The following is a 25,307-nucleotide window of genomic DNA, read 5'->3' on the forward strand; positions in this document are numbered from 1 at the left end:
TCTCTCCCTTTGTGCTGTGAAAGCTTACATTCCCTTCCTTTGAACCAGCGTATTCTGCCTCTTTAAAATTCTGCACTTAGGAAGGTGTTCTACTGTTGGCTCTCACCTCTGCTAGGAGTGTTACAAGCTTTCATGGCCATTGCACCATTTCTTATTTTCCACAAGGACAACGTGACTGCCAAGGCTAGTCCGTTCTTCATGCCTAAAGTAGTGAATGAGTTGTCCCTTAATCAGGCTATTCACCTACTCTTTCTGAATTCCAAAAATGGGGGGGGGGACTTACGTTTTTGGGACATTCACAGACAACTGAGATTTTTATCTGTACTAAATCCTTTAGGAGGACTGACCAACTGTTTGTATCTTTTATGAGCCCTAAGCTGGACCAGCCATTCTACAAAGACACTGTTGCAACTTGGATCTCTAAGGCCATCACTTTTTGCTGTTTGCACTATAGTAAATCCTTGCCTTCCTGCTCAAAAGCTCATTCTTTTGGGGCAGTTGCTTCCTCAGGGCCTTTTCACACAGGCATAATGCCAAGCTTATCTTGGAAGCTGATACTTAGTCCTCTGTACACACCGTCACCACAGACTCTACAAAATTGATACCTTCTCCAGGTTCATGGCTGCCTTTGCTAGGTCTGTCCTGTCTGGACTGCTAGACAGCTCATCTATTCAGTAGCCTGCCACTCTTCTGTCTATCTCCTTCAGCTCTGTGAATCACCCATATGTCAGGAATACTGCAACAGTAATTTCAGTTAGGGAATAGTACAATTATGTAAGAACTTACCATAACAGTAGATCTGTTACTGATGACTATTGCAATATGCCTTCTCATCCTCCTTCCCCTCTTCTCTGGCTTATTTTAATTGTCTTCTCCCTGTCTGCTTTATCCTTTACTCTGCTACATGGAAATGGGGGAATTTACTTACCTTTTCAAGCAACACCCCTCTAGCACCCCTCCTAGCTGACCATTTTATCTCTCTCATAGGTAGGTACTAGGCTATCGGCCCAAGGGCCTACATAAGCCTAGCCAGCAAGTTTCCAAAGCTTACTCCACCCAAGAAAGTTATTTTCCTGTGCCACTGTCGAGCAGAGACACGGAAGTGATCCCGGGGGTGTATTTCCTATTTCCCATCCACTCATCAAGATTTTTCTTGAAGATTGCTAATGAAGAACTTTGCTTGACATAGATGGTAGCTTGTTCTGGAGTATAGGAAGTCTCTGGGACAGGAATCAATCCCTCCAGCGTGTCCTGTTTATTGTGGTGACAAGGTATAGATCCCTAGAGCGTGTAGCTTGGAGGGATTGGGATTTCTTTAGGTGTAGCATGTCCAACAGCTCTGGGTTTGACATAGCTTTATATGTTAGGCAGAGATCACCTCGGAGTAGGCGATATGCTACTGAGTAAAGCTGGAGTTTTTTGAATCGGTCAGTGTAGGGCATTTGTTTGAGGCCAGAAATCCTGTATGTGAGGTACTTCTGTGGCCTTTTCAGCTGCTGCAGATGTCTTGTGAGGTACATTCCAAAAGGGGCATTGTACTCTATAATGGGTCTAATGAGTGACGAGTAAAGGGGGACAATGACCTCTTTTTTCCTGGATGAGAACCCTTTTATGATGAGGTGTGCCACGTAGAAGGACTTCCTGACTACTGTGGCGATGTGACTATCAAAGGAGAGACTACTGTCCACCTCGGTCCCAAGGTCTCTTATCACGCATTCAGTGTTAAGTAGATTGCTGCCTATGTGGTAGTTCATGGGTACAGAGTTTTTACCAAAGGGGATGACACTGCACTTTTTGGCATTGAGCTTGAGGCCATGGCTCTGACACCAGGCATCTGTCTCAGTGAGGCCCTTCTGTAGGATGTCCACATCATTTGGCTCCTAGTTTGCAGTCATCTTCAGGCCACTGGCTTGGAGATAGTTTGAAATTCACCCTCGTATATCCCTGTTCTTGCAAGTTGAGGTCATGTATTGTACTTATGATCTCGGGAAGGTAAAGGTTTGGTATCCCACTCTGACATCAGCAGTGATAACCCATATGTCAGGAAAACTGCAACAGTGATCAGTGTAAGACATCTAGTGTTCTTACACAACTGTACTTTTTCCAATTGGACCTAGAAGAGCACAGTTTTTCTCTCCTACTTAATACAGCAGGACAAGGGTAGTTTGTCAGTGTATTCATTATCCCAATGTATGTAGCGTTTCTGGGCAACCTCCTGCCATTCCTTCTGATCGTATTCTTCACTGCAAAGCTTAGGGGAGAAATTGTTGATATCTTATGATAGTTAAGGTGTGGGCATGGTTTCAAGCTGTAAGGGCCCTAGCCTAGCAGAGGGTTTCCCCTATAGTTGAGAGGGGGTGGGGGCAGCTGGTTCTATCACAGGGTCTGTATTCTGGTATAGCTCACTTAACTCAGGCACCTGTATGATCCAAATGTCATTTTTTCATTATTAGGGTACGTGTCAGATATTTTCTTCAAAACTTTGACCTTTTGGAGATAGGATTGTAGCTAGTGCCCTCTCATCAGACATTTCCTTAGAATGCTATATGTCCAAACCCTGCCCCAGCATCATGGAAACTGAAATTCACAGTAGACAGGCTTGCCCTTCTGTTGTTTGAGCCTTGTGAGTCAGTAGAATGGAAGTTTGTGGCTTGGAATACCGTTTCTAGCAGCCATTATGTCTCTGGTAGCTCAGACGATGCCTGATGGGGCATGCACAAGGTTAGGAATGTAGCACAATTATTCATTTCCCGTCATTCATTTTTTTTTTTTTTTTTGCAAACATTTGGGCAGCCATCAGTTTTAAAAAATGCTGCTGTCAAAGCCTACTCTGTCAGGAAGATGGCTGCCACAGTGCTTGCTCCTGGAATCTCTCTGCTGCCAGTATTTGTGCTGCTGTAATTTGCAGTCCTGTACACTCCCTTCACCAAACATTATGGTGTCAAGCAACTTAAGAGAAGGCCACTTTTGGATGTCTTTCCTCCAAGACTTTACTGTCTGAGATTTAAGCTGTTTCCATCTTGAGAAATATGTTCTGGAATTCAGTCCAACCTTGAACCCATCAGGGAGGGTCCTCCTAGCTAGGAGTAAACCGGTATCCTCTCTTTGTCAACTAATCTTCTGGAAGTCTGTCGCTGATAGGTCAAAAATATTTTTCTACCATCACTTGTGTGGTTACTCTTCAGCAGCTGCTTTTGGAGTTCCTTGCAAGTCAGACTTGTATGTAGCTTTATATCACTTATGTTTGATAATATTTTGTAATATCTGTATGCATTGTTTCTTTGATTTGAAGGAATGTTGCCCACTGTTGGTTAAATACATTGCAACACATTATGTTCGCTGGGCATGCTCCTGTCCCTGAATGTAGGATTTTATTGAAGAAAATGATGCATTCCATTTGGTGAAGTAATTCTTAGCCTGGAGACCATAAGGGGGGGCCTTCTAAGAAACAGTGTATTATGGCAGGAACCTCTTTAGATGAGGGTGGACCTTTTAATGTGAACTGCTATAAAGAACTTTTGAAATTGATCTTGCACTGTAATTACTGAAATTATATCTGTCTGGAATTTTCCATGCTACTTAACTGTAACAGTATGACGATGGTTTTACAGAAAATGTAGAACTTGGACGCATTGATTTGTAAGTGCCAACCCTCATTGGCTGTTTCCTCATGTCAGAAATATTTGAGGAGCTGTACTGGCATTTAGAAATTACATTTAAAAATGAACACACAACTTCTGACGATTAAGGCCAGAGATGGAAGAAAGCTTTTGGTACTTCTGTAGCTAAGTATTTTATAGTAACATTTTTGTTTTTCTCAGCATCTTTATTAAATCACAAAAGTGACAGTTGCACATATATTAACAGAAAAGAAAACAGCCTACAACGGTATTTCTCATTGCTTTCATGCAGTATACATTTTTAACAACCATTCATTCCATCATTCCATAAATTGCTCAGTTCCTACCATCCCTTAAACCTTAATACCCCTGAACATTATTCTGTATGTATTGTTCTCACAAATTCTTTTTTTTTCAGATGTAATTTGCTTATTCCCTTGTTTAAAGATCTCACCTGCAATTATACGTCAGTTACATCAGTTTATATTTTGATTTCCATATCCTAGTGATGGCTTTTTTGGCAGTCATTAGCATTAAAGGTCATGTTTAAGGTGGTGAATCAATTTTTATATTAAAAAGTGTTTGCATGCATCCTTTTCCATGCAAACACTCCATACATCTTCACTTTGTAGTGCAAGAAATCTAGAGAAAGCCAAAAATAATATGGGACAAAGGCCCAAAATCAGGGACAGATTTTAATTATTGCTCTTATAAATTTAAAAAAAAACTTGCTAGAATAGCAGGCTTTGCATTACCATGTTTTTTCTGAAGTATACGAAGTCTGAAAATGAAATGTCTGTCATTATTTAATGATTTCAGATGTCCTTTTATATCACAGTTGCAGTATACTATACCTTTGGGATCTCCTGCTAAGAATAGCCCAGTGTCTGGCCAGCGTACCAAAGCCTTTAGATCTTGTATGCCTAGAGGAATTCTGCAGGTTCTGGTCAGGGGAGAGGCTCCAGGTATTCTCACTGAATCCTGTCAGGGTTCAGAACCTGTAATATTTGTTAGGGCTGAAGTCCCTACCAAGAAAAAAACAGAAGGCTAAACATTCTTCTGTGCATCCTAAGCACCCTCAAAGGGAATCACAGGAGTTTACTTGCAGCCTGTTTAATGCCAAAATGGCCCTGAAACCTCCCCAAGGGGTTTCTGTGGATACTTCCCCTTGGACTTCATCTCGTTTCAAAAGTCCTAGGGAACCTGATTCCTTGGATGAGGATTTGGAGTCTGATTACTGGTCCTTGTACTCTTCCCAAATTCCTTTGGCTTATGGCTCTGATGAAGAGGAGTCCATTTGCCTGGAGTTTCCTTTGGAGGAGTTGCCTCTTGAGGGCACAGTAGCCAGAATGATGAAATGCTTCAAGTGGGATTATTCTCAAGTGTCTGATATCCAGAAGAAGTATTGTGAGTTGCTTCATTTGGACAGTCCTAAACCGTCTGTAGTACCGCCTGTGTTGGCTGCTTTGTTAGACACCTTTATAGCTGCCGCAAAAACTCCTAATTCTCAGCCCCTGCTCCAAAAAAACCTGACAGGTTCTATAGGGTTCCTGAGGATTGTCAATTTTTTATTTAAATTCCTTCTGCTGATCCTGCTGTGGTATCAGTCTCTTCTAAAAACTCTTCTAAATTTTTGCCCTCTACCAAGCTTCTGCCTTTGGATAAGGATAATAGGGCCATGAAGAGGATTGGAAAGAAGATCAGTACTGCTTCCACTGTGGCCTTTAGGGCCATCAATTACCAACCCACATGACCAGATATGCTCTGTCCGTGATTACCAGGGCTTGTCAGGTTATTTCTGACCTCTTGATTCTAAAGGAAAGTCTGTCTGTTTTGGGTTCTAACTCACAGGTGGCTTGCTATTCTGTCAAGTGAAGTTATGATGCTGCCAATGCCTCTTCTAGAGCTACTGCCTTTGAGTCTGTCATGAGACATCACTCTTGGCTTTGTCTGCACTCGTTACTTGAAGTCATTAAGGCCAAGTTGCTAGATGTGCCTTTGGATATTAAAAGTCTCTTTGGGACTGCTGCTGCTGCTATGTTTAAGTTTCATCAAGAAAAAGGCAAAGCTTTGCAGACCTTATTTGTGTGCCCTCTATCCCTCAGTTGTAATGGAACTATCCTACTAGATCTGCTTTTGTTTGCAGGCAGCTTCGTCAGACCACTAAAGGCAGGTAGTTGAGCTCTTCCTGATAAGTCTTCTCATGCTGCTGTAAAGCAGAAGCCTCCTTTATCTGACAAGCCTGCTTCTTTGACATTTTTCCCCCTTAACCCTTGACCAGATTCCCTTGTCTCTTTGACTCTCCCTATATCTTCCAAACCGACAGCTCATCACCTCAGATTCTTTTTCTTTTGGCCCTAGGTTTCATGGCCCCTTCTATTCCAATGCTCCTTCTTGCCAGATTGCATATGTAGAAGTTTCAATGGTATATTGTCAGTCAGGCTTCAGCATTGCCACCCTCTGGATTTCAGAGTGCCTCTTCTTCCTCGTCTTGATTGGGAATTTGAGTGGTGGATTCAGCAACTTACCCTCAACCCAGGCCTACCCTTTCAGCTTCCAGTTCATTCTCAAGAACTGTCCAATGTGTCAGACATAGGGTGGTGGGCTTCCTGTGGTCACCTGAAAGTTCAAGGTCTGAAGCCCCCCCAATCAGAGGTCAGACAATTTCAACATCAAAGAGATGAGAGCTCTGATTCTGGTCCTTCAGGCTTTTTACCCCATGCTGTCCTCAGGCCTCTGAAGGTTTATACAGACAACACCACAGTGATGTGGTATATCAACAAGTAGGGGCCATAAAGTCATATCTTTTTTGCAGGCTGACCCTTCAGGCCTGGGATCTGGATATCAGTTATCAGCTATCTCTTCAGACATTGTATATTCCTTCAGTGCACAATCTATTGGCAGACTCTTTGAGCAGGTCCAAAATCACAGGCTAATGAATGGATGCTTCAAAGACACGTGTTTTTGGACATAGTCCATTGGTGGGGTACTTTTCCTGTAGATATTTTTGCCTCCCATCTGACCAGGAAGCTCCCTCTCTCCTGTTCCAGAGTGCCACACCATCTGACATGTAAGATTGACGCCCTTTCTCTTCCTTGGAAGGGGTTGTTTCTGTATGCCTTTCTTTCCCTGCTCTACTTCCACGATTCCTGCGGAAGATTCAGCTGGGCTCTCCAAAAAACTTGCTACTGACTCCCTTTTGGCCAAGACAGCACTGGTTCTCCCTCTTAATGCATCCTGTCAGGGGCAGTCACCACAGGTTACCTCAGTGGTTGAACCTCCTCACACAGGACAAGGAGTTACTCATCCATCCTCACTTGTCTGTTCTTCAACTGACGCTTTGAGTGATAAAGTTTTGATCCCTTTTAGGCACCTCTTTTATGAGGACGTGCTTAGGATTTTAAAGGAGGCAAGAAAATCTGCAACCAAAAAGTCTTGTATGTGCATATGGAACAGATTTTCTGTCTGGTGCCATCCTCATAGCCAGGACCCTTTTTCAGTTGGGAGTCCCTCTGGTTCTCTTCTATTTGTGTGAGTTGCTCCAGTCTGGCTTGGCCTATATTTTGCAAAGGCCCATTTGTCAGCTATTTCTGCCCATTTGCCCTTGAATACTCCTTTGGTTTCTTGTTTTGAGGTCAAACAGTTTCTTAAAGGCATCCAGCGTCTTAGGCCCCCAAGGAAGCCTACTCCTACTCCTTGGGACCTTACATTTGTTTTGGAAAAATTGACGCAGGATCTTTTTGATCCTGCATTTTCAGTTTCTCTGCAACACTGTACCTGTCTTGTTGCTTGTTCTTACTTCTGCTCAGATGGTTTCTGAGCTTCAGACCGTTGTGGACATTCCTCCTTTTTTTGTTTTTTCACAGAGACAGGGTGTCTTTTCATACTAATCCTTTTTCATGTCCAAGGTTGTTAATGAGTTGTCCTTCAATCAGGTAGTACAGCTCCCCTCCTTTTTTCCTTCTCCTCAGTCTGCTCGTGAGAGGTTCCTGCATACCTTGGATTTGCACTGACAGCATAGGTATTATTGGGATAAAACTAGGGCCATTCATACGTCTGACCAGCTTTTTGTTTCTTTTCATCCCAGGACATTGGATTTGGCTGTTTCTAAGCAAATAATCTCCTGGATATCCAAGGCAATTTCCTTTTGTTGTTCTTTTCATGGCAAATGTCTTTCTGCTTCAGTTAGAGCTCATTTCACTAGGGCTGTTGCCTCTTCTGGTACTTACGTCTAGAGTTGGACACCAATTCTGTCCTTCAAGCTGGTACTTGGTCTTCAGCGCATACCTTTATTAAGCATTATAAACTGGATATAGTTTCTAGGGCCAGAGCAGGTTTTGCTAAGGCCATCCTGCATGGGTTTGTTGGGGGCTCTTCCCAGCCTTCCAGCTTCCATTCCTTTTCTTGAGCTTCTGTACTCTCCCTAAGGTGTAGAATATTGTAACAGTGATATGGAAGGAAATAGTATGACTGTGTAAAATCTTACCATAACAGTAGATGCCCTTCTCTTCACTGTTGCAGTATTTGATCCCTCCCTCTATCCCCCTTTTTTCTTTTGGGCTTTGATATGGTTCCCTCCTGGCCAAGGGGGTCCCCTTTTCTATCTGCATTTTCTCCTTCTGGATGTGCATAGCTTCCTTTGTCATAAGGAGACTGTTCTCTACACTGGCAAGTCACTTCTGGGTAACTGTGTCCATGTATCACATTTATGCTGTACATCCTGTATGGGGGAGCATGTGTGTGACATGTGGCGTATGTATATGTCTTTCGGCTTTTCCCGGTTAAGGGTCGCCACAGCTGAACTCCGGTCCGCTAATGATTGGCAGTAGAGTTTTTACGTGCTGGCTTGCCGGGCCTAACGCACAACCTTCAACGAAGGAACGCCTGTTCACGCATGTCGCCACACAGAAGACGTTCTAACTGAGAATTGAATGGGCAACATCTGTGAGGCGACAACGCTACCGCAGCACCACCACCGCAGTCGTATACAAGATCTAAATGCTTTGGTATACTGGCTGAATGTTGGGCTATCCTTGACAGGAGATCCCTTAAGTGTAGAATACTGCAACATTGAAAAGAAAGATATCTACTGTTATGGTAAGATTTGACACAACTGTACTTTCTCACTGATTTGCCAGAAAACCACAAATTTTATGAGGAAAAAATCAAGAATACGAGGCAAAAATCTCAACATTCTGCAAAAAATCCGGACAGTTCAGAGGTGTGGAACACACTGTTTTGTAAAAATAAATGCTGGTTTTGAGCCACTGTTTAAGAAAAATAACTTTAGGAAAAGTTTCCAAACACTAAACTCAAATATACTTTTGCGTATTTACAGCATGATATGCTTACAGGAGGTGTGTATGTCAGTATAGGGGTCAGATAAGCATACGTCTCAGCTGTCCAGATTTTCGCAGAATTCCAAACTTTTGCCTCATATTTTTGATCTGTTTCTCATAAAATTGTGGTTTTCTGGCAAATCACTGAGAAATCATTGAGGATTGAAGTCAGAAAATGACAAATAGATGAGTTTCAGACTACATACCCTTCAGAAAATACACGCTAATGCAAAATCAGTTATTCTATCAACTGTATTAGCTTGTTAGAGCAGCGTTTAAAAAGTGCCCTTATTTTTGGGCCTTTGTCCCACCATTATTTACAGATTTATCCAGATTTCTTGCTCTAAGAAATTGAGAGGTATGTAGATCAGATTACATTGCATTAATGTACTACAGACATGAGAAACATTTCATTGCCTACTTGTTAAATTAACACTTTGTCACAGTTGGGCAAAATAATACGTTTTTGTCAAACACTTTTTAATGTGAAAATAAAAGTTGATTTTGCCACCTTGAACATAATTTTTAAACATAAGAACATGAACAAGAAATGGTCACATTACTTAGATATAGAAAAAACTAACAAAGAAATTACCACTGATTTACTATTTACTGTTTAAGAAGAAAGATCCAAATACTTAAATGTGAAAGGAAAGATTGAGGAAAAGTGTACATTTTTATTTAACAGGAAATGTAAGAAGCTGGATAGGGATATCAAAGAATACAGGGAAGAACGATGTTACCCTAAACCCAAAAACAATTTTAAGCACCAGTACAGGAATTATACTGACCACATGGGCGATGAGTTACATGGAGAAGATTTGGACCACCGAGAATAGGGTTATGGAGGGGGCTATATTAATTATCCTTTTGGGGAAGCTATGGGGGGGTACGACTTGAACGACCCTTTGGATTTTCCCACACTGAGGAGATCCGAGAGGATAAAACAAAGAACACCAGTCAGTTACCACCCCAACAGGGGGGAATATTCGAACAGGAGGAGATACTAACCCCTCTCAGCCCCCACTCGTAGTTTGATACAAGACAACGGTATAGTAGTCGAAGGGTACAGGCACAAGTATCACAATTTTAGTATATACTGTTATAGTAGCCTGGACATCGACTGCACATACTTTAGTTTGTTTAGTAAAGGTTTGAAGTTTGTACCTAGTAAGAGAAGTCAAATTACGAATGTTCTGATCGACTTAAATTTGTTTTTGAGAAAAAAGAATGTAGAATTATTAATGCAGGGGCACGAACTTGATTAAGAAAAAAAGTACTTGCAGTCCACCCCTTCACCCCCAGTTAAAAAACTTTGAAATTCAGGTAGAAAGGGAGCTTCGACAGGGTCTGAATAAGAAAAGAAGGCAATATAATTTGAATAGAGAAGAACATGCCCTCCTAGATTCTTTAAGGAACAACCATCAAGTCAGGGTTATGAAACCGAACGGGGGGGGGGGGTTGTCCTTATGGACAGTATTATTTATTCAGGCAAGGTGTTGGATATGTTAAACAACAGGGACAGATACTCTTAGAGTTTCATGTAATGAAATCAATATAGCCCATAGCAAGATTGATTTTATTCTTAAAGAACTGGTTGACAAAGACATGATCAGTCAAGATACCTATCACTTTTTAATTATGGATAAACCAATAGTACCATCTATTTTTGGTATACCCAAGGTCCATAAGGATGTGGATAACCCACCACTCAGACCAATTGTGGCAGCCACTGGGTCTAAATCTTATCCTTTGGCTAAATTCTTGGACCTAAGGTTAAAAAGGGTCTGGTCTGAGCAGGCGGGCATTCGGAAGGACTCTTGGGATTTTTTGAGAGGCATCAACAATGACCTATATAGTGACAAACTCATATTTGTTACTTTAGATATCCAAGATTTATTTAATGTCATTCCTCACAAGTTAGGGCTGGAATGGTTCGAAGAAGCTCTTAGAACCAAAGGAAGTTTCAATGAAAATAGTATTTTGGTGTTTATGGATTTAATGGATTTGGTACTTGGACACAATTTTCTGTATTTTGAGGGTGAGTTTTTTAGGCAGTCAAGGGGAGTAGCCATGGGGGCCAGTTGTGCCTCCATGTACGTTAACTTTGTATTGTCGATTTGGGAAGAGCTGTTTGTTTTTCATTCTGTATATTCCCAATATTGGAAATACTATCGACGTTACTTGGATGATATTTGAATATTTTGGATTGGACCTGAGGAGAAACTAATAGAATTTATCGAGTACGTCAATAGTAGTACTGACTTCCTTAAATTCATCCATACTTTTTCTAGGGAACACTTACAATATTTGGATGTGATGATTGAAAAGATACCTGAAGTCAGAAAATTTAAGTCCAATGTTTACAGAAAAGTGACTTTTTCAAACTCCTACTTGTTTTACACTAGTGCCCACCCTTTCAAACAAAAGAAAGGAATTTTGAAAGGACAGTTCATTAGGAGTAGTAGGATGGCGTCCCTTGATAGGGACTTCGATTTAGAAAGTAAGGAACTGAAAGATATGTTTTTGTAAAGAAATTACCCCCTTGCTGTAATAGAAGTATTGAATGAAGTAAAAAATGGGAGGGGGGAGATTTAGTCCCATCTTAGGGTTATTGGAACACACTGTAACCAACATAGAGAATACCCCAACCCCAGATACAAATTGGAGTAGTAATTTCATCTTGAATTTCAGTAGTGACACTTATTTGGTTAAAGACATTATTTCCAGAAATTGGGGGAAGTTTACGGAATATTCTGACTTGGACTTGTTATTTAAGGACCCCCTGAAATTTACTTATAAGAAGAGGAAAAATATTAAGGAAATGTTGGAATATAGAAAACCAAAGCAGGGTAGGCAGAAGAAAGACACTTTTAAGTGTGGGGCTTGCTCCCAATGCTCACTTGTTATACAGGGGAAAGTTTGTATTTAATGGAGAGGAACACAAAGTTAGAAACTAACACATTCTCCAACTGTGACACCATGGGGCTCATATATATCACCATTTGTAAACCCTGTGGAGCCTTCTACATAGGGAAGACCACTAGGAAGTTTAAGGGGCGAATATATGAACATCTCTATGACATTAGTAAGCAAGACACTAATAATGCACTATTTAGACATACCACACTTTGTAAAGATGCAGTTTTTTGTCATAGAAAAAATAGAACAGGACCCTCGAAGTGGTCCCTGGGAGACAACAATAGAGTACAGGGAACTGTTTTGGCAGTTGAGCTTGGAGGCCAACAGTGGACCAGGCTTTAATGACTATATTTCTTTAGCCCGTGTCCTTTAACTTAGATCTGCTAAACTATAATGCTTTTATTTAGCCTTATTTCTTGACCAGTAGATGGCAGTGTTCTATTAGTTTACCACAATGGTTTTGTTTCAGCACAATTTAAAACCTTGGTATAACACATCTTTTTTATTTATTTCCATTATATTACATTTGATGGCCTGCATTTTATGTTCTTACTTTATGTTCTTACATAGCCGCGGTGGTGCAGCGGTAGCATTGTTGCCTCACAGCAAGAGGTTCTCTCATTCGATTCTCTGCTGGAGTGCCTTCTGTGTGGAGTCTGCGTGTCCTCCCTGCAGTCGAATGGCGTTCGAAACACATGCGTAGAATGGGCGTGCCTTCGTTGAAGGTTGAGTGTCGTGCTGGCACCTCGGCACCCGTAAAAAAATCTACTGCCAATCATTAGTGGATCAGAGTTCCGCTGTGGTGACCCCTAACCGGGAAAAGCCGAAAGAAGAACAACAACTTTATGTTCTTACATATTAATCATGTAATTCAATGTTTTTTTAAATCTACTTTTTAAAAAATCTGTTATTGTAACAAGTAACTATTTATTTTAGGAGTTTTTATAGTTGCATTTTGAATGCACTACTTTGTTATACTAAATGTGGTTAATTGTTTTGTCAATGGGAAGGGAGGGCTGTTTAAGGAGATCACTAGCTTGGCTTACTATTCATTCTGATGAAGTCCAAGGACGAAAACACAAGTTCTTGTTATGTGGTGTTAAATAAATCTTTTTGGTTCACTGATCTGAAGAGGCGTTTTGTTTGCTGGTTCTGCAAGTGCTTTGGTTTGTAGTGATTTTGGTACTGTTTCTAAGCACTTTTCCTTCTCAGTTGTGTTTATTTTAAACATAAGACTTACTATGTCCGAGCAATTTAGATTCTTTGTTTCAGCTCAGAATAACAATTTCCTTACTTAGAACCGTTTGCTTCTTTAGTATTTCTGGTAAAGTTCTCTAATGAATTTTTAAATTCTGCCAATATCCTGGCAGATCAATTCAGTGCCAACTTCACCCCTCTTTCACCCCCTAAATGGCCCATTTCAATACTGGAAGATTGCCAAATTACAGTAATAACGGCCACACAGGTAAAAAATGCACTCCCCAAAGCTAAGAATACAGCATCCATGGGACCAGATGACATCCCGGGCTGTGTACTACATGAACTACAATATGAACTGGCAGCTCACCTAAGTGTCATGTTTAATCATAGCCTCACCTCAGGTTTCGTGCCCACTGAGTGGCGCAGAGCTACAGTTATCCCTCTCCACAAGGGGGTATCCACCTTGGATCCCAGAAACTACCGTCCCATGAGTCTGACGAGTTTTATCTGCAAGGCCATGGAGCGTATTATCATGGAACTTATAAACAAAGACATTGGCAACCTTCAGACACTGGACCCCATCCAGTTTGGGTTTGTGAAGGGCCGATCTTGTCTCATGAACCTGATTGACTTCTTCGAATCAGTCTCCAGGGCCATGGACAAATGTAATGTGGTCCACACAGCCTATCTAGACCTTGCCAAGGTCTTTGACACCATCCCCCTCTCTGGAATCATAGATAAACTTACTAAGCTGGGCATTAATCCCTATGTCACCCAATGGGTTGCTAACAGGCTTAGTGATAGAACCCACACTGTAAAAGTAGCCGACTCCAAATCCAGCTCCAGACAAGTGACAAGTGTAGTACCTCAGGGTTCAGTCCTGGGACCACTCTTGTTTGGCATCTACTTCTCTGAAGTACAGGCCAACACTAAGGGGCTCTGGCTAACAAAGTTCGCAGATGACTGCAAACTGGGAGCCATTATTGAATCCCCAAATGATGTGGATACTCTACAAAAGGGCCTTACAGAAACAGATGCTTGGTGCCAGATCAAGCTCAATGCCAAGAAATGTATAGTTATCCACTTTGGGGAAAAAAAAATGTACCCGTTAATTACCATATAGGTGGCAGTACACTAAACACCGAAAGTGTGATAAGAGACTTAGGGTCACAGGTGGACAGTGGTCTCACCTTCGATAACCACATCGCCACAACAGTCAGGAAATCCGTCTATGCGGCATAACTCAACACTAAGGGCTTTTCATCCAGAAAAAAGGAGGTCATTGTCCCACTGTACTCATCCCTCATTAGACCCATTATAGAATACAATGCCCCGTGTGGTATGTACCTGTCAAGACGTCTGCAACAACTGGAAAGGCCGCAGAAATACCTCACTAAAAGAATCACAGGCCTAAAGCAGATGTCCTATGCTGACTGCCTTAAAAACCTCCAGCTATACTCTGTCACATATCGTCTACTCAGAGGCAATCTCTGCTTAACATACAAGTCCATGTCAGTCCCGGAGCTGTTGGACATGCTACACTTAAAGAAATCCCAATCCCTCAGAGCCACACGCTCCAGGGATCTAAACCTTATCATCATAATAAACAAAACATGCTGGAGGGATAGGTTCTTGACCCAGAGACTCCCCAGACTCTGGAATAGATTGCCCATACATGTCAAGCAGAGTGCCTCTTTGGCCCTCTTCAAAAGGAACCTTGACGATTGGATGGGAGAAAGGAAATTCACCCCGGGGATCACGTCAGTCGCCCTGCTAGACAGCGGTCCAGGGAAGTAAATAGTGTGGGAAGAAATAGCCAGGGAATTGTTATGGCTAGGCTTGTATAGGCCCTAGGGCTGATAGCCTAGTACCAACCTGTGAACCTCATACTCCAGAAACATTTCTAATTCGCTCTCTTATTCTCATCACATTTACAGCGTTTGCTGTTTACTAGGGGGAAAATTCTGTGAAGTCTGATTGGGGTATAAAAATTCCTTTGCAGGTACTTCCAAGCAAAATCCTAAACCTTGTGAAATTTTTTGCGTACTTGGGAGCCATACAACTGTCCTGCAGTTGTTGCTTTGTAATTTCCCTTTCCAGTGTCTCTTCCATGTCTTTTCTAACCTCCTCTGATTGATTATTATGGTTATAATGCAGTGTCTTATATGTCATACTAGTTATCTGTTTTTTAATCCGTAGGTTCTGTACTATTTTCAACAAGAAACTCTACCAGATTCTGTAGTAATTCTTGAAGTTGCAAGAATAAGAATGGAGGCGATGGATTTTCCTTTTATACAAATGCTTTTATTGACATCCACAAACTGGAATTTGGAAAGCAATTATAGTCATTACTTTTTAGTGCTGCTGGTGTGAATTTCAAAGTGAGCAGTGCTTGATGGATTGTGGATGTTCACAAAATGCATTATGCTGTCTGGGGTCTGAAGTCATAGCAAGTACCCTTGTAGCTAGCCTTTACTGCAAGGACTCAGAGGCCTCACACTTCGTAAGCAGTTAAATGACTTTACCATTGGAATAGAAGGGAAATGTTTAGGTTCTCATTTTTATCTAAGTTTTTAAGCATTTTTCTAACAGTGGTATTTTTTACTGGATTTCTGAGTTTTAAATATGTATCTCAAATTTCAGATGAAAAGTGGTATGAGGCCCGCAAACAGAGACAGTCTTCTCTGCATATACTGGAGCCTATGGACTTCAATATAGAATTCAGTCGAGCTTTGGTTGTGACTGACCCCAGAATGCCCAAGTGAGTATTACTTTGTGAATGTCAAGTTGTCAGTGTTGCCTTTTGATGTATGCATTCATTTTTGCTGTGTCATAAACTGTCCAGACCTTTGTCCTAGTGCAGTGAAACTCCTAGTTTTTAATGGTTTGTTTCATTAGTAATCTGTTTTATCTGCTGTGAATTTGTGCTTTTAATTTTGTGGGACCATAAATTCAATTGCAGTAAAATGTTTTTATCTTCTCTTACAATTGATTTTCATTTAGGGAAGCCCACTGACCACTTTACTGACTTGTACCATTTTTGTTAAGCCGCATCTTGCTGGTCTTTAAAGAAAGAAAAATTGCTTAAAGGAAAATTTCTGAAGTCAAGTTTGTGGCCTTAGGTGCCTATACTTGCATGTATTTTTCATGAGGTCTTATATATTGCAGTTCAGATTTTGTCTGCCATGATTGTTGTACGTTTTCCTTTGGAACAATTTTTTTTTCAGTAAAACCAATACCACACACATAAAGAGCAGGTGCATGGCCGACAATGAAACATGACTCCAAAACAGCAATGGCCAGCACTCTAATGTCAGTAATAAGACATTATTTCATATCATGCCATATAATGCCATATCATTTCAGAAGCAACAGACTGGTTGTGGCTGCAAAGCCTTCTTTAGTGCAATAATCATGCATTCTTCCACAACTTTCTTTAAATACCATCTGAACACATCCCATTGGCTGATCATAAATGTTCATTAAGAACTGGGGGGGGGGGGTTCTCCCAATTTAATAATCCATTTTTTTCTCTAAAGTATTATGCCAACCTGCTTTATCCTTATTATTAAACATTATTCTGCCTATGATCACAAACCTAAACTGAGCTGTTGGATGGTTGATAGTGTGTTTATATAGGGCATTAGATTGACGAGCACATCGGGCATCACTAAGGTGTTCAGAAATGTGTAACTTGAATAAATGGGAGGTTTGCCCTACATAAAAAGCCTGGTACGTACATAAAACTAAATAAATAACCCAGTCCGATTCATAATCCCCCATACACCTGAATATTAAACACCTACGAAGTATTATGAGAAGTAAATAGCTGTGTAGTACCTACAAATTTGCAGAAACTGCAATGATTACAAGGCTAACACCCCTCCAAAAATTTCACATGCAAAGTGGTTTGTTGAGCCCCAGTAGTATTACAGTACAACTTCTTATGATGATTCAGACAACTACCCAAGGTCCTTCCCCTCCTATAAGAAAAAAGGCATTTTGAAGGAATCGTATCCCTCAAGGTGTCCTCAGAAGAGGGGATCCCCCAGTATTTATTTATTGAATAAATCATGTATTACTACCATAACTGGTAACTAACCTTAGCAGAGTATGCAAAGCTACCCTTCCATTTTTATATTTTAATAATTCAGCTCTACCCAAACGTCTAAAACAATTGCTAGATTTGCAACCATAAAAAACAAAGCCATCCTGGGCATTTTGCTGACTACACACAACTGTACCAATATTCATAATCCAAATTCAACGAACAAGGAGTCCAGTTTAGTAAAAAGCACAGTTTAATACCATAAGTCTGCATGTGATTTTATATAATTGCTAGATTTGATAATATCCTGATATTTGTACCCTCTATTGCAAAACCTATCGACCAACTATTGATCATGTAAAGCAAACACTTCATCCGAAGAACAAATCCTATGAAGCCTCATAAATTGGGCCTTGGGAATGTTCTTAATAATATGTTTAGGATGACAACTGTTGGCCTCTAACAAAATATTAACCTGAGGATGCTTTCTGTAAACCTGTCTCCCTAAGGTGCCATCCTGCTGTACATGAATTTCAACATCCAGAAAAGTAATTTGTGTGGTACTGAAATTGTGTAAAATGTATACCCCACTTATTGTCACGATAAGTAGCAAATTCCCTTAAATAGTCTCCTCTGAATGCCATACCAACCAAAAATCACCAAGGTAATGATACCAGATATCCATGGATTCCAGGTAAAGATTGTGCATAGGATCATAAATGATTTGTTTCTCGATGTAGCCCATAAATAAGTCTGCATAAATGGGGGCAAATGATGCCCCCATAGCTGTACCCTTAAGTTGTAAATAGCACTCTTCCTTAAAATAAAAAACATTTTTGGTTAGTACACGTTCAGTTAAACAAAGTAAAAAGTGTTAAATCCTGGACTATAAAAAGGAACATGATCCAACCAGTATTCTAAAGCCAGCAGACCTGCCCAGTGAGGATTATTAGTATGTAAAGCTGACACATCCAAGGTGCACATATACCACCCTGTTTCCAACTGCGTGTCTCTGATAATATTAAAAAACTCCATAGTATCCTGTATTCTAGATCTCACATGGGCTAGCAAAGGTTTCAAATACTAGATAAGAAAAGCAGACAGGGGTTCCATAAGGGAGCACCTGCCTGCTAATACTGGTCACCCTGGGGGTTGGTGTAAATTCTTATGGGTTTTGGGCAGCATGTAAAAATGTTGTTTCAGAGGATCCTTAACCATAAGTTGAAACTTAGTTTCCTTACTAATAATACTCTCATCCATATCAAGCTATAAAAAATTATCAGTAGCAGATTTAAACACTGGAGTAGGGTCCAAAAACATACATGTCCCAATGCCATGCTACTGCCACTCCCCCTTTGTCTGCCGGACTAATAACCATTTGCTTATTTTTAGAAAGATCTACCAACCCATTTGACAAATGAGCAATGGGTAAAGATTGGGAAGAAAAAATGGATCAAGCAACGTTATAACATCTGGTGAAAAAACTAATAGTGCGTGGCTATAATAATCAAAAAAATTGTTCCAGGATATTATAAAATGTGATTATAACAGAAGTGGAAGATGGTGCTATACAATATGAAAAATCGTGCTATGATGAAACCTATTTTAATCCTAAATGGTTATGCCCCCTGTAGTAATCAACAGCACTTTTTATGTCACTTTACAACATTTTAGCCGTATTTAAGAAGCACTATATAATCATAGGAGTGGACTGGAGTGCATATTAAGATCCTACATCTGATAGATCAAACCCCAATAAACCATGTAGTAAACAAGCTACTGTTGTACTTGCTGTGCTTAACAGGATTTCAAACTTTTTGATCCCTTCAAACATAAAGATCCCAATAAAGAAAATTCACCTTCTACTCACAATGCCACAAAAGGTGGTCTAGAACTGATTTCTTCCTTATTTTGGATCTATTTTAAGTATGAGTATAGAATGCTATATTAACACTAGATTTTTCTCTGACCATTCAAAAACTTCTTTAAACATAAACTGGAGTGATAAAATTTAAACGGAAGAGGTTACAATTGGTCTCTTAATCTCAGCCTCTTAAAGCAAGATATCGTAGAAGGAATCATCATATTTTTAAGACTTACTGGGTAAAATTCCTACCTCTCGGTATCCAGTGGACATTGAATTGGCCACCACTAAATCTCAAATAAGGACTTATTAGTGAAGCTGTACATCATAAAAATTCACAGAGGAAAGAGGAAACACTAATAAAAGAAAAGATACACAAATTGGAATTGGAACTGAGTAAGTGCTTTAGTAAAGAAAACTGAGGAATAACTACTTAAATCCCAAATGGACCTTTACTTATTGAAGGCCAAAAACCTCTCATTCTGTGAAACAATAAACCTGTCCAAATATGCTGAGGGAGCACAGATACGATCTAGAGTGCTAGCTAGCTAAATTTCCCTTCAAAACTCTACACCTGCTATAACTGGAGTTAGCTACTTAGACAAGACCTACTGTAGTAATACTGACATTCTAAAAGTATTTGAACAAATTTACATACAGATTTATGGAGAGCAAACGTTTCCAACTTCAGAACAGGATAAAACATTGTTCCTCTGGAATTTTTGTTTTCCCAAACTAGACTCTAACCAGCAAAAAGTACTATCAGATCCTGTTTCACAGCAGGAAGTTATTAATGCAATAAAGAACTTAAAATCTCATAAAGCTCCAGGACCAGAGGGTTTTCACCATAAATTGCTAGAATATTGCAACATCTGTTTAATTACATTATAAATAACAGTATTAATGGTATTTATCTTAATGCTTTGAAAACAGTCTTCATTCTAAAAGAACATGTAGACCCTAGAGACCCTAAAAGCTATAGACCTATTTCTCTTATAAATCTGGATGTAAAAATCTTCACATCTATCCTTGCTAGTAGACTCAAAAAATCATAACACACGTCATTTCACCTGGACAATCTGGATTCACATTCTCAAAGCTATTGCATTATAAACTTAATTTAGACAAAACTATTATTTCTTTTAAGCCCTTCTGAACTAATGTTATTATATCCACATTTAGAAACAAATAAAATAAAACAATCTATGAAATACCTTGGGATTATTTTTACCAAAATAAAAAGGAATTTTATCAAAATAACATCTTGAATAATTGGCAAAATATAACACGATTGTAACAGATGGAATAACGTAAAATTACCCTTTTTATCAAAGGTTGCTATAGTCAAGCTGAATATCTTACCTAGATTATTATATATTTTCATGACCTGCCAAGTGATAGTCTACAATAAATTCTTTAAAAAACTGCACACACTTTTAACTAAATTTATATGGTCCCCTAAATCTGTAAGGATATTGTACTACAAACTAATGCAACCGAAACTAAATGGGGGAGTTAATCTTCCAGATGTCAGATTGTATTTTGATATTAGTAATAGTAGTAGGATAATAAAAATCACAGAACGTGACCCAGTAAAACACTTGGACACCTATATGGATAAAAGTAAATTGTAAATATATAAACTCCCTCAATTTTAACCCCAAAGCACTTCCTTTTCTTTATAAGAAAGAATTGTTAGCTTACAAGATCATTGACCCAAGAAAATGCTTTATCACTACTTTACAAAAGCTCTTTGTAGCTTTAAATTTATCAGCAGCTTTGGAAACTTTACAACCCTTACATCTCAACCCAAATCTGGGACTCAGTAACTTAATGCTTAACCTAAATAACGTCACCGTGTTAAAGGATAAACTAATTTTGGACTTCTTTCCCTTTTGTGAATGTTGTATCACAGAAATAGGAACTCATCTTAAGTTACCTAAAACCTACACAGTTATTCTAAGGCAAATTAAAGAGCTATGCTTTTGTTACCTGTATAAAAGTAATGTAACAGTTGGGGACAGAGAGAACTGTGAGTCCTTGTGGAAGTTAATGTTAACTATATAAAAAATGTCAAATACATATAGGTTGATAACTGCTATTAGATATCAAAATAACACACTCTTCTCTTACTATTGGCTTAAAATGAATCCTTCTATCTCTGAGCAACAGATAAAACAATCAGTTAAAATAACTACCAAGATACTCCTTGAAAACTGATGTACACACAACTTAGGATCATTAATAATGTCTGTCCCCCCCGTGGCTTTACATAAAATTAACACATCCATTTCACCAGTTTGTCCTTACTGTGAGTTCCAAAAAGCAGACTTAATCCATCTATTTTGGAATTGTAAATGTGTATACAAATTATGGAACTCCCTAACGATTCAACTTCAAAAGATGGGATATGAAAAAGCCACATTGACATGGAAATTTACATTACTTGATATCCCTCCCACTAATATATCACCACATCAGACTCTTTTTTTATTTACCCTCTTCCTATTAATGAACTTTTGCATTGCATCTGAATGGATGGATAGACTTGCAATCACATGGGAAGGTTTTAAACAAATGGCTACCAAACACTTGCTGGCTTATTATTTCCAATAATAAACAATGATCCAGTCTCCTGGAAGTTGGAAAAAGTTATTTAATTTTATATCTTCCCAGTAACCATTTGATTTTTTTTCCTTCTTTCTTTTGTTTTCTGTTAATATAAAATCATGTAAAGTTTTTTTTGGAAAAAAAAGAAAGATCTACCAACGCTTGTTTATGTGCAGAAGAAGAATTGTTAGGGAAAATCTTTAAATGAGATCCATAGGTAAAATGCAAGTCCTTCAGTACTTGTTTTTGAAAGACTGCAACACTCTTATTAGGAGATGGTACAAATGTAGATGGTTTAAAATGAAAAACGTAAGGGTCACTTTCCCTGTTAATTGACTTATTACGAAAAAACACACTTAGATTCAGCAATCTACAGAATGAGATTACATCCTGGGCAAACACATCCTCAGACACTAAATAGTTGGGCACAAAGCCAAGACCCTTATTAAGCAATTCAATTTAAACAGAAGATAAAGGAGAAGAAGAAATATTAAGGACATTGCAGTCATTTACTGTGATGTCATCTGATGTAACAATGTTTCTAGAGTAGGTACTGCACTTATGATATTTACGTCTACCCCGTCTGTGAAGCCTAAAGGCAAACTGTCATTTTTCTTTTTTGCCATAGATGAGGTAGATGGTGTCCCTAATTCAGTATCAGTAGTGGAGGAAAAATCCACCCCAGAGGTACCCCCACCCTTCTTGAGAATTGGCTTTTTCCTGTTTCATCTAACTTGGGGCTGAGACCATTGTTTATCATCAGAAAACTTCCCAGTTTTCTGAATATTGAATTGTTTACCGTGTCGTTAATCCCTGGAGTATCTAGAAAACATTTTAACCATACGTAATTTAACTCCTTCTCTGATTCAGTTAAATCCTGGGTTAACTGCACAAACTCTTCCCAATATAAAGGGATCATTCTCATATAATTTGATTTTTCACAAAGTTGGCTGACCTGGGATACCAATTCAGCAGTTTTCCTTTCATAAAAAGAATGTAGCACTTTAACAAACAACATTGATGCCACCTGTAAAGAATCCTGCCATTCAAATAATTTCTCATCTGGAGACTGTACGTACAGTTGTAACCATACATGTCCTTCAAGAATGCAACTGCAGTCATAACATATGGGTTGTCCTGCCTCAGGCAGCCCTCGGTCAGCCGAATTCCAAAGTCTGGGTCCGGCGTCGGCTGGTGTCGCCTCCTCTCTGACGTCACAACGGCTGGAGTATAAAGGCATCGGCTGACGGCATCTTCTTCAGTCTTTCTTGCCGCGCGGTGCCCGAAGCAGAAGCAGTTCACAAGTGCCAGTCGGTCAGCTCCTGTGTTTTCAGTACCGAAGTCATCTAAAAGCTAAGTACCCCGTTGGGGAACATTTTTTCTTGCCTCAGCCGATGTCAGAACAAATTGAGAAAGTTAATAATTGTTTGTCTTGTGGTAAACAAATACCTCATAAGGACTTCCATTCTTACTGCCTTCCTTGCCTGGGCCCAGACCACGACGTCTCGGCCTGTGCTGCCTGTGCTTGCTTTAATAAGCGCACTCTCAGGCGCCGGGCAGAATTTGCCGAAGACTTTTTCGGTGAATCTTTCGCATATATCATGCCGTCGGATCAACCGACAACTCAATCTGCCAAAAAACGAAAGGACCGGGACCGACATCCTCGTCCCGCGTCCACCACCGATGCAACTCCTAAACCCTCCGCTAGTGCTTCAGTCCCTTCGTAAGCGGTAATTCAACTGCTCCAGGCCGACGACACAGCGTTAACACTACCTTCGGTCTCGGAGATCTCTCAGGTGCCGGTTGTTGATTTTCCTCCGGAAACCGAAGTTCTGGATCTACCTGACACCATTTCTGTAGACAAGGTTACTCCTGCACGTGGGGCTGCTAGGCCCCCTGCATCCATGTCCATCAAGGCCTTTGCATGTGCTAAGGCCGACAGCCAGGCCAAGGCCCATCCTAAACCTGCTGCTCAGGCCCCTTCTTCTGATAAACAGATCATGTCTCTTGCTGCAGATCTTACTTCTCTTCTCTTATCAGGGGGTCTCAGCCTCATCCAGACAGAGGTTCTCAGCCACCTGCAGAGAAAAGGCCCAGAACTGAGCAGGCTGACAACCTCTCTTCAGATGAAGCCTCTTGGGATTCTTAGCATTCTGATACCCAAGAAGAATCCTTTCAGGCCTACGAGGACTCTGATGCTGAGGAATCAATTCCCTCTGCTTCCCCTCCAGAGGATTTTCGTTTGGTGAAGTCCTGCACTCTATGAGGGAACATTTTAAATGGCAGGGTCAGGAATTCTCTGATTCCAGGAAAAGGCTGCGTACCTTCCTCAAGCTTCTCCAGCACAGACCTTTAGCTATTCCTCCAGTTATGGATGTTTTGGATGATGTTTTCTCTGACTCCAGTGCTAACCCTGATTCTCTCCCCCCTGCTCCTGTCAAGCCAGACAGATATTATAGGGTCCCTGACACTCACAAGCATCTCTTTAAGGCCCACTCTGTGGATCTAGAAACTATTTCACAGGGCCCCAAGGGAGTGGCTACTTCCACTGCCAAAAATCCACTGCCAGCGGACAGGGAAGCTAGGTCCCTGGAGAGATGGGGTAAAAAAGTTTATACCTCTACCACCCTAGCCATGAGGTCACTTAACTGCCTTTTCACATGTTTCAGTACCAGGATTTTTTACTGGATGATTTACAGAAAAAGTTAGCCTCTCCTGAGCCTATTGATAGAAAGGCATTGCAGGAACATATACATAACACTCAGCAGGTTAACAACCATTTTCTTCAGTGTGGTTATGATGCATTGGAAGCTTCATGTAGGGCAGCTATGACTGGGGCTGTGATACGTAGACATGCTTGGCTAAAAGATCAGTCTTTGCCTGACCATGTTAAAGTAAAGTTACTTGATGCACCTCTGGAAAAACAGAAGCTTTTTGGTGCTAATTCAAAAGATGTGTTGAAATCCATTGAGGAAAAAACTAAGTCAGTACAGACAGTCAAGGATTTCCTTCAGGTTCAGCCACCCAGATTCAGCAGAAACTGGCCTTCAAAGAATTGGTCCTTCCCAGGCTCTGATAAGTTTCAAAGGGGAAAAAGCAGGTGTGCCCGAGGTAGAGGGCAATACCGAGGATCCTACAGGGGCCGCCAATCGCAACCTCCAAATCAAAGAAGTGGCGCAGGCAACCCAGCTGCACCACAAGGACAATCACAATGACTTGACTTTCATACCGCCTACAAAGGCTCAAAGAGAAGCACCTTTGGGCGGAAAATTATCCTTATTCTCAAAAAACTGGCATATCTTAACCAAGGACAACTGGATTCTGGATTTAATAGTCAAGGGTTACAGATTCCACTTCCATACTTTACCAATAAGACAAGGCATGCCAAACCTGCCACATCATCAAAGGGCAGAGGCACTCACTCAAGTTTCAAAGCTGTTAAGTATAAAAGCAATAGAAAGGGTTCCTCCTCAGGAACAAGGCCAGGGATTTTATTCAAGACTGTTCCTTGTTCCAAGAAAAGAAAACAAATGGAGACCTATACTGGACTTGTCAACTCTAAATACTTTTCTCATTGTGCCAAAGTTCAAAATGCTGACGCTGCAGCAACTTTTTCCCATGCTGGGCAAGGGGTCTTGGCTGGTCACTCTGGACCTCAAGGAGGCATACCTGCATGTCCCAATCAGACAAAGCTGCAGAAGATA

General features: G+C 40.3%; 1 protein-coding gene across 2 annotated transcripts in view; it reads left to right on the forward strand.

Annotated features, from left to right (window-relative positions):
* VPS13A (vacuolar protein sorting 13 homolog A) overlaps nucleotides 1-25,307 on the forward strand; it is a 4,910,496-nt gene that overhangs the window by 1,884,227 nt on the left and 3,000,962 nt on the right. For both annotated transcript variants that reach the window (XM_044060868.1, XM_044060869.1), the window contains exon 22: nucleotides 15,725-15,842. In XM_044060868.1, coding sequence (XP_043916803.1) covers nucleotides 15,725-15,842 — 118 coding nt within the window. The remainder of the gene's footprint in view (nucleotides 1-15,724; nucleotides 15,843-25,307) is intronic.

The sequence above is a fragment of the Protopterus annectens genome, chromosome 2.part0 (genome assembly GCF_019279795.1).
Source record: "Protopterus annectens isolate FY-2018-M chromosome 2.part0, PAN1.0, whole genome shotgun sequence".
NCBI classification, from domain to species: Eukaryota; Metazoa; Chordata; order Ceratodontiformes; family Protopteridae; genus Protopterus; species Protopterus annectens.